General features: G+C 50.3%; 1 protein-coding gene across 2 annotated transcripts in view; it reads right to left on the reverse strand.

Annotated features, from left to right (window-relative positions):
* Usp15-31 (Ubiquitin specific protease 15/31) overlaps positions 1–10,000 on the reverse strand; it is a 129,233-nt gene that overhangs the window by 112,179 nt on the left and 7,054 nt on the right. For both annotated transcript variants that reach the window (XM_086533656.1, XM_086533655.1), the window contains exon 2: positions 8,883–9,852. In XM_086533656.1, the coding sequence (XP_086389782.1) occupies positions 8,883–9,852 (970 nt within the window). The remainder of the gene's footprint in view (positions 1–8,882; positions 9,853–10,000) is intronic.

The raw sequence follows: 10,000 nt of genomic DNA on the forward strand, positions 1-10,000 counted from the left end.
ACCCTACCCCCACTACCTCTCTTACCCTTAACCACCACCCTCACTCTCTCATCCTCCCTCTTCCACCCCCTCCTAATCTCCCTCTCCCTTGCCCTTATTTTTCTCTTTCTCTCTATAAACCTCCCTTAGTGCCTTTTTCCCTTCTTATCCCTGTCGTTTCTTCCTCTATGCTTCTGTCGCCGCTGTCAATCACCCGTGACTACTATCCATGTTGCTATGTGTGCTATTTATAGATGTGCAACAGCTGTATTCCGGTCACGTATTGCTAACATTAAGGGGTTGAGATAAAGGGGGGGGGGTGAGAGAGAGTGAGTGCATGGAGAAAGAAAAATCATACGAAATCTCAGGAAGTGCAACAGCATACACAGGCCTAATATCTTCAGACAGACACATACTAACGCAGAATGAGGAGTCGGGCTGCTGCTGTCTCCCCTCCGCCCCCCTCTCCCCTCCCCTTCCCCCTCCCGCCGCGACGACAAAAGAGAAATAACAAAGAAAACAAGAAGAGGGAGAAAAAAAATATGCGTCCTCTACACTGGCGAAACTCCCAAAACTTTCCCTCCGTCATCAAGGCAAGACGTAAAAAAAAAAAAAAAAGGAATAGCAATCACAGGAAGAGGAAGAGAAAGTGGAGAATGACAAAGACAACTAAAACAAAAGCAAGGAAAAAGAAACACTTTCTTTGAAGGACCTGAGTGTGCGCCGTTTCTTCATTCCATAAAAAAAATCACTCATTGTATTCTCATTCTATACCAAGATCCTCAAACACACAACCATTTTATTCATATCATAAAAAATATATAAATATTACATTCCAAACAAACCAAACAAACCATATCGCAATGACGATAATAAATAGAGAGAGAGAGAGAGAGAGAGAGAGAGAGAGAGAGAGAGAGAGAGAGAGAGAGAGAGAGAGAGAGAGAGAGAGAGAGAGAGAGAGAGAGAGAGAGAGAGAGAGAGAGAGAGAGAGAGAGAGAGAGAGAGAGAGAGAGAGCAAGAAAACGAAAACGAAAACGAAAACGAAAAAAAAAAAGAGAATGAGAAATAAATCCAACCAACCAACCAACCAACACACAGCAACCCAAAAACAAACCACCAACAACCCTTGCCATAAAAGAACCACCGCAATGGCACCACCAGCGACAGGACATAACCAATGACGACCTCTCGCTCCCAATCGCGCCCCGGCTCCGAGTCCGCTACGAGTGACAACAACACGAGGGAAAAAATTACGCAATTTTAGGGTTGATTAACATATCTCTGCGGTTTTGTTTTTGTTTTCATCTCCCTCCCTCGATCCTTTCCTACTAATCATTTTTAACTCTTCTTCTTCTCTACCTTCATTACTCCTATTTCCTTCGTTATTATTATTTCTTCTTCTTCTTCTTCTCCTTGCCCTCCTCCTCTCTCTTCCTTTCTTCCTTCTTTCTTTCTTTCTTTCTTTCTTTCTTTCTTTCTCTCTTTCTCTTTATCTTCCTCTTTCCCTCTCCCCCTCTTTCTCTTTCCCTCTCTTCCTCTCCTCCTTCCTTCCTCTCCTGTCTCCCTTCCCCACGTTTCCGCAATCAAACAAATAAAAAAAAAGGCAACAGGCTTGCTTTCGAGTCTCACCTTACAGCTCGAACTTGATTAAGAGCCCCCCTCCCCCCCTCCTCTACTCCTCTTCCCCCTCCCTCTTCCCTTCCCCTCTCTATCACACTACCCCCTCCACCTCATTTTTTTAAAACCTATACTGCGTTGCTGTGTTGACAGGTGGAGAGGGGGGTGGGGTGGGGGGGATGATGAAGAGGGCGCGGCTTAGTGTGCTGAACTATGGTAGTGTGGCGAAAGTGTGATGTGGTGTGATATACAATGCGGTGTAATGTGATATCGGGTGGTGTTATATAATGTGGTTTGACGTGACATGATGTGCGTGGTGACATACGAATTGGAGGAATGAGGGAAAAGCGATGACAGTGAACGACAAAGAAATGGAAGTGTCGAGAAACGAATGAGAAGTGATGAACGGTGATGGAACAGAAATGAAAAACCGATGGCAACGATAACAAAAACAAAAACAAAAACAACAACAACGTGCTTTTAGAGAGAGTGATGAAGCAGAAGCAACGCGATCATATCTATCCACCCCCCCCCCCCAAAAAAAAAAAAAAAAAAAAAAAAAAAAAAAAAAAAGATGATCGGCCGGAGTCACTAGCCGATGAGTAAGTCCCCGGGTGATGAGTCAAAGTGATGAGTGTGACGAAAGGCGCACAAGCGGCGGATTATCATGCCTTGCGTCACGGGGATGGCACGTGAACGGGCGGCATTTTACATAAATAGATAAAGACAGATTGATAAATAAATGAATAAATGAATCAACAAGTAAATAAGTAATGAAAATATATGCACGGGGATAAGGTGTGGCGAGGCTTTGCATCATTGCATACTGCCCCTCTGTCTTTTTCTGGCCTTCTATCTCTATCTATTTATCTATCCATCTTCACTCTTCTCTTCCCTCTCCTCTCCTCTCCTCTCCTCTACCTTATTCTTTCCGTTCATCTACCCTCTCATCTCTCTCCTCTGCCTCTTCCACCCTCTCTTCTCTCTTTTTTTCCCGTCCTTTCTTCTCTTCTCTCATTTCTTCTCCCCCCTCTGTTTTGTTTTTGTTTCTGTGGTTATTGTCGTTGTTATTGCTTTTTTGTTTTTGTTTTTGTTTTTGTTTTCGTTCTTGTTGTTGTAAAGAAAGTAAAAGAGAAAGCGATCCCGAGAAAACACGTCCCAGTGTCACAGCAAGGGCGGGGGACGGGAGGGGAAAGGGGGGGAAGGAGACGGGGATAGGGATGGGGGAGAGGGGGATGGAGACGGGGATAGGCAAGGGGGAGGGGGGGAAGGAGACGGGGATGGGGAAAGAGGGGAAGAAGGAATTGAGAGAGAAGGGAAAGACGGTGAGGAAAAACGAAAGAAAGGAAGGAAGGAAGGAAAGTGAATATAAATGGAGAGGAGGAGGCGAGAGATGAGGTAAGGGAGGGGGGATCATGGATTGAGAGATAAGGAAAGAGGAAGGAGGAGTGTGAGAGAGAAGGATAAGGGGAGATAGGGAGAATGAGGGATGGGAGGGGGGGGGGGATTAGAGCGCACTAGCATGGCGTCCTGACATCACCACCACTAACCTCGACTAGGTGGTTTGCAGTGCCAACGTGGTGTGTGAGTAAACGTGTGCGTGTGTTCGTGTGTGCGTAAGTACGTTTGTAAGAGGCTGGGAGAGGATAGGGAGGGGGGGGGTGCTATATTTTGTACCCTCGAGAAATGCGGTGTTGTGGGCGGGGCGCGGGTGTGAGTGCCAGAGGAGGAGGTGGAGGAGGAGATGGAGGAGAAGGTGTATGAGGAGGACTACGAGGGGAACAAAGAGATGAAGGAGCTGGAGAAAATATGAAATAGGAGGAGAGTGAGAGAAGGACAAGAAGGAAAAGGGGAAGGAGGCGGAAGTAGGAAAAGGAGAAGGAGGCAGAAGAAGAAAAAAAATGGAGATGGAGACGCCAATTGTAAAAAGAGGAAGGAGGAGGAGCAGAAGAAGAAAGAAGACTATTTGTCCTTCACAAGCATCTTTGATTAAGCTGAACGAGACCGGTTTTGTGTAGTTCTATGAGTTATGATCAGACGGGAGTGGGGGTGGGGGAGAGAGAGGGAGAGAGAGAGAGAGAGAGAGAGAGAGAGAGAGAGAGAGAGAGAGAGAGAGAGAGAGAGAGAGAGAGAGAGAGAGAGAGAGAGAGAGAGAGAGAGAGAGAGAGAGAGAGAGAGAGAGAGAGAGAGAGTAATAAAAATCAATGGACGATGTAAAAATAAATACCCACCAATGACAAATCACTGGACATACCCAACCCGAGCGAAAGCGAGAGCACAAATGTCTGTCCTCAATGAACCTTCCCCCGCCCCCCTAATCTCCACCCCCCCCTCCTCTCCTCTTCTCCCAGACCCTGTCTCTCTCTCCTCACCCCATCCTACCCCCCCCCCTCACTCCCATCCCTGCATCAGTCGGAAGAGAACAATCAACAGATAATTTGTTCATCAACGGCATGTATAACGGTCACCTTCACTCTTACCTCGCGGGATGGACACCGCCATGATGATGATATCCCCCCTCCCCCCACACACAATTCTTACACCCCTCCTACCCCCCCTCCCCCAATGCTTACAGCCCTCCTACTCCTCTCCCTCTCTCCCTCCCTCACTCTCTCTCTCTCTCTCTCTCTCTCTCTCTCTCTCTCTCTCTCTCTCTCTCTCTCTCTCTCTCTCTCTCTCACTCCTCACTCCTTCTCTCACATTCCTCACTCCCTCTCTCACCCTCCTCACTACCTCTCTCCCTCCCTCACATCCCCTCACTCCTTCTCTCACATTCCTCACTCCCTATCTCACCCTCCTCACTTCTCACTCCCTTTCTCTCTCCCTCACACCACCTCACTCCCTATCTCACCCTCCTCACTTCTCACTCCCTTTCTCTCTCCCTCACACCCCCTCACTCCCTTCCTCACACTCCTCACTCCCGCTCTCCCTCCCTCAAACCCCTTCATTCCCTCTCTTCCTCCCTCACACCCCTTCATTCCCTCTCTCCCTCCCTCACACCCCCTCACTCCCTCCCTCATACCCCTTCACTCCCTCTCTTCCTCCCTCACACTCCTACTCCTACTCCTACTACTATACTACTACTACTACTACTCCTACTCCTCCTCCTCTTCCTCTTCCTCCTCCTCCTCTTCCCGCTCCAACACCTGCTCCGTCTCGCCCCCCCTTCCCCATCCCTCTTCAGGCTAATCCCCAACCCCCCCCCTTCCCTTTACCCGACGACACCACCGCCCCCCCCTCCCACCGCCCTTCTTAAGGACAGTCACGTGCCCAAGAAGTGAGTATTCATGACACCTTCTCTCTCGCCTCATCATCGCGCCCATCACCGGGAGCGACAGGAGGGGTGGAGGAGGACAAGGAGTAGGAGGATGGGGAAAAGGATGAATAGGAGAGGAAAGTAAACCAGGAGTAAGAGTAAGAGGAAGAGGAGGAGGAGGAGGGAGAGGAAGAGGAGGAGGAGGAGGAGGAGGGAGAGGAAGAGGAGGAGGAGGAGGGAGAGGAAGAGGAAAAGGAGGAGAAGAGGAAGAGGGTACTGGGAAGAGTCTGAGAGGGAGAGACAAAGAGAGAGAGAGAGAGAGAGAGAGAGAGAGAGAGAGAGAGAGAGAGAGAGAGAGAGAGAGAGAGAGAGAGAGAGAGAGAGAGAGAGAGGAGAGGAGGAGAGAAGAGAGAGGAGAGAGAGAGAGAGAGAGAGAGAGAGAGAGAGAGAGAGAGAGAGAGAGAGAGAGAGGAGAGAGAGAGAGGAAAGAGAGAGAGAGAGAGAGAGAGAGAGAGAGAGAGAGAGAGAGAGAGAGAGAGAGAGAGAGAGAGAGAGAGAGAGAGAGAGAGAAAGAGAGAGAGAGAAAAAAAAGATAGAGTAAGTGAGGGAGACATGGACAGAAAGACAGACAGACAGACACACACACGCACGCACACACACACACACACACACACACGCACGCACACACACGCACGCACACAAACACACACACGCACACACACCCATACCGGATATTGCCTCCCCAGATTCGCGTCTTATCGTCCAAACTTGAAAATAACCGCCGCAAGTCGCCCATGACCTCAACACCCGCCAAAGAGAATATAAAGCGACAGGAATATGAACATATAAAAAACATATTAATAGCAATAAAATAAATACATAAGGTGACAAAAGCGATAAGATAAGGAATGTGAAGATAACGTCACAATATCAACACCACTAGGAAAGTTTATGTAATGTAATACAATATAACTAATGTAATGTAATGTAATGTATTGTAATGTAATATGATATAAATGCTGACGATTTTTTATACATGGAAGTTAAAGGCCTGTTCAGCCGTCCCCCACTCCCAGTCCTAAGAAAGAAAATTATGACATGAATATAAAAACAGCAATAATACTAATGTACGTAACTAAATAACAAAAATTACAATAACGATAAAAGTAAAAAAATATTAATACTAATACTAATAATAACAATATTAATAATTTTATAAAAAATAATGGTAATGGTAAATAATAGTGACAATAACAACTAACTAATAATAATAAGACAATAACAGAATCAATAACAATAATAATCATAATAATTATAATAATTATAGTAATAATAATAATAACAATAATAATAATAATAACAATAATAATATAAACAGGCTTAAAGGATAATGATCTTTGCTAAGGATGCTGCGCCTAGAGTAACAATACCACTAAAATGCCAAGAGTGTGGAAAATCCTACAGGATATCTCCCCTCCCCCCTCCTTCACACTCTCCCCAACCTCTCTTACCCCCCTTCCCCCCCTCTGCCACCGCCCATCTCCACCCTCCCTTCCCCCCTACATCTTTCCATCCCTCCCCCCTCCCCCCCTCCTCCTCCTCCTCCAAAGACCTCTCCACCTCCCCTCCCTCCCTCTCCTCTTCCCCTTAATCCTACCCTAAGCCTTCGCCCCTTACCCGCCCCCCATCCCATCCCCATCTCCCCCTCCATGACGAGTCCCTGTCCTGCTTTAGCTTAGGACTCTTCGCCGTGACATCCTGTTGGAAATTCTGAAGAAGAAAACTTAACAAAAAAGAAAGAAAGAAAGAAAGAAAGAAAAAAACGGAAGTCGCTCATAATCCATTACGATAGCAAAGGACCCTGCTCCTGCTCCCCCCTCCCCCCTCCCCCCTCCGGGATTTTATTGCTGACCTTCTTTATCAAATGCCAATTGAGGGAGGTGGGGAAGGAAGAGAGGGAGAGAGGGAGGGAGGGCGGGAGGGAGAGAGTGTAAGAAGGGAGGGAAGGAGAGAGGGAAGAAGGAAGGTAGGGAAGGGAGGAAAGGAGGGAGAGAGGGTAAGAAGGGAGGGAAGGAGGGAGAGACGGTAAGAAGGGAAGGAAGGAGAGAGGGAAGAAGGGAGGTGGGGAAGGAAGGAAGGAAGGAAGGAAGGAAGGGAAGGATGGAGGGAGACAGAGAGGGAGAGAGGGAAGGAAGGAGGAAGAGATTGAAGAAATGAGGGAGAAGGAAGGGGGAAAAAGAGGACGGAGGGAGGGAAAGAAAGAGGGAGAGATGGAGAGGGAGGGGTCGGAAGATTTCGAGAAAGGTGGGAAGGAAGTGATTAAGGGAGAGGAGGGAGAGGGTGGAGGAGGGAGAGGGTAGAGGAGGGAAAGTGGGCGATAGGGAGGGGAGGAAGGGGCGAGAGGGGGATAAGGAGAGGAGGGAGGGGGGAGAGGGGGAGGAGAGGAGGGAGGGGGGAGAGGGGGAGGAGAGGAGGGAGGGGGGAGAGGGGGGGGTGGTGAGGGATGAGAGGAGGGGGAGGAGGTGGAGGAGGGAAGAGGGCGGAGGGGTGAGAAGGGGAGAGAGGAGAGAAGGGAGGGGTAAGGGGAGTAAGAGTAAAAATGATAAAGATAATAATGATAAACAATAAACCATCCCAAACAAAAGGTAAAACCAAAACATTCATTAAATAAGAAGCCAAAAGCAAATGCAAGACAAGACATACATGTACACAAACACAGACACAAACATCCCACACACATATTATCCACACACATACACACGAACTCTCTAACCCCCCTCTCCCTCACCCGTCATTCCTCCCATTACCCTTCCACCTCATCTATTCCATCGCCGCCCCATCTCAGAGCAAAGCCAAGCGTGGATACACCGAGACCACATACCCCCCTGTCTCTCCTTACCCTTGTCTCATCCTATCTCTCTTTCTTTCTTTCTTTCTTTTCTTCCCCCCTCCCCCTCCCCTTCTGTTCCCACCCTCCTCCCACCCTCGTTACCCCCACCCTTTCCCCGAAAGCTTTTCACTTCATTTCCCTACCCTCCCCTACTCCCCTCCCCTGTTTGTTCCCTCCCCTCTCCCCTATCTCTTCCCTCTCTACCCGTTTCCCTACTCCCCTCCTCCGAAAGCCCTCTTTCCCACTCCCTCCTAACCTCCCCTTCCGACCGCCATGCATTATATCATTCATTATCATAAATGGAGCACCACAATCAGGGGAATGAAGGGATGCTTGCAATGGAGACGGTGGCGGGAGGCAATTCACGGCCCGGCGCTCACTCCGACCACCAAGACAGAATTAAAAGGAAAGAAATGGGAAGGGAGGGAGGGGAAGGAGAGGGAGAAAGGAGAGAAGGAGGAGGAGAAGGTGGAGGGAGGGGGGGGAGGAGGAGAGGGGGGGGAGGAGGAGGAGGGGGGGAGGAGGAGGAGGAGGAGGAGGAGGAGGAGGAGGAGGATGGGGAAAAAAAATGAAAAGGAGAGGAAGGTAAATCAGGAGGAGGAGGAGGAGGAGGAGGAGGATGGGGAAAGAAGATGAAAAGGAGAGGAAGGTAAATCAGGAGGAGGAGGAGGAGAAGGAGGAGGAGGACAAGGAGTAGGAGGATGGGGAAAGGATGAAAAGGAGAGAAGGTTAATCAGGAGGATGAGGAGAAGAAGGAGGAGGAGGAGGAAGAGGAGGAGGGGGTGGATATGAAAGCGGAGGCATAATGTACGGAAATAGAGGAGGAGAAGAGGTGGAGAAGAGAAGGAAGAGGAGTAAGAGGAGGAGGAAGAGAAAAAGAAGGAAGGAAAAAACAATGAGATAGGATAGACAGCCAGATAGAGCTTGCGGGGGAACACCTGAAATCCTCCTATCAAATGTTGCAACACCACCACAAAGCAACACGGGGCAAAACCTCGGACGCAACACGAGCACCGAGGCAACAGAACCCCACCACCGCCATATGTAAGCAAGCAAGCAAGCAAGCAAACCGAGCGAGCAGAGAAGCAAGCAGAGAAGCGAGCAAAGAAGCAAGCACGAGGCCCTGCGCTTACTTACCTTGATTTTCTTGTACTTGCGCTTGGACGCCGTGTTGAGGTCCTCGTGCACCTTGTCGAGCACGAACATCAGGAACTCGGCGGCGTCGTGCTGCTGCGAGCCGCGGTACGACGACTCGTACTTGTCGACGGTGTTCTTGAAGTTCATGGAGACGTCGGGCACGTAGCGCAGCGTCCACAGAGCCTTGAGCAGCACGGCCAGCTGGCCCGTGATCTCGCCCCGCGTGCCGTACTTCTTGGAGTTGATCTTGTTGGAGCGCGCCAGGTCGTGCTTGTACTGGTCCAGCACGAAGTACTCGGCCAGCACGTCCGTGTGGCTCAGGCACTGCACCACGGCATTGATGAAGCACGTGTTGCCGTGGTTGCGGATGCCCATGGCGCCCGGCACCTGCCCCGCCGCGAACGGCACGCACTCCGCCTCCGCCTTCGCCGAGCGCACGTCCGACGCAGAGATCGTCTTGCTGCGCTCCAGTTTGGCCAACGACGACGACGCCGCCCGGTTCGAGCCGCCGCCGCCGCCGCCATGCACGCCCGCGAGGCCCGAGGACAGGGCGGAGGGCGGCGCACCCCCGGTCCCGGGCCCCCCAGTCCCCCCACCCTGCACTTTGCTCGCCACGCGGCTCACGAAAGAACTCATGCGCGTGAGGTACTTTTTCTTTGGTTTCACTGAGGCACTGCTGGAATCACTGCCGCCGTCCACGCTCTCACTGCCGCCCCCGCCCACGTTCCCGCCCACACCCGGCTCGCTCACCACACTGCCCTTCGTCGAGGAGGAAGAGGTCTCCGAGGCGCCGTTCGGGTTAGGACTCACCTCCCCGCCCTTCGAAGGCATTCCCCCTCCCCCTCCTCCTCCTCCTCCTCCTCCACCCCCGTCCTTGAACTTGGCCGGCTTCTTGCTCAGCCTGAAGGACATGAAGGGCCGCTTCCTCCGGGGCTCGGCGTGTCCGTTCATGGCCGAAGGATTGCAAAATCTGCAGGAAGGAGACGAGAGAGAGGCGGTCAGGTCAGTCAGCTCACGAGGGATGGAAGCGGAAATGGTCGATGATACTCATTAATTAATAATGACGATGATAATGATAATAACAATGATAATGGCAATGATGACGATGATACTGAAAA

Source organism: Penaeus japonicus, unplaced genomic scaffold (genome assembly GCF_977035675.1).
Source record: "Penaeus japonicus unplaced genomic scaffold, GWHDUDI00000001_assembly GWHDUDI00000039, whole genome shotgun sequence".
Classification (NCBI taxonomy): domain Eukaryota; kingdom Metazoa; phylum Arthropoda; class Malacostraca; order Decapoda; family Penaeidae; genus Penaeus; species Penaeus japonicus.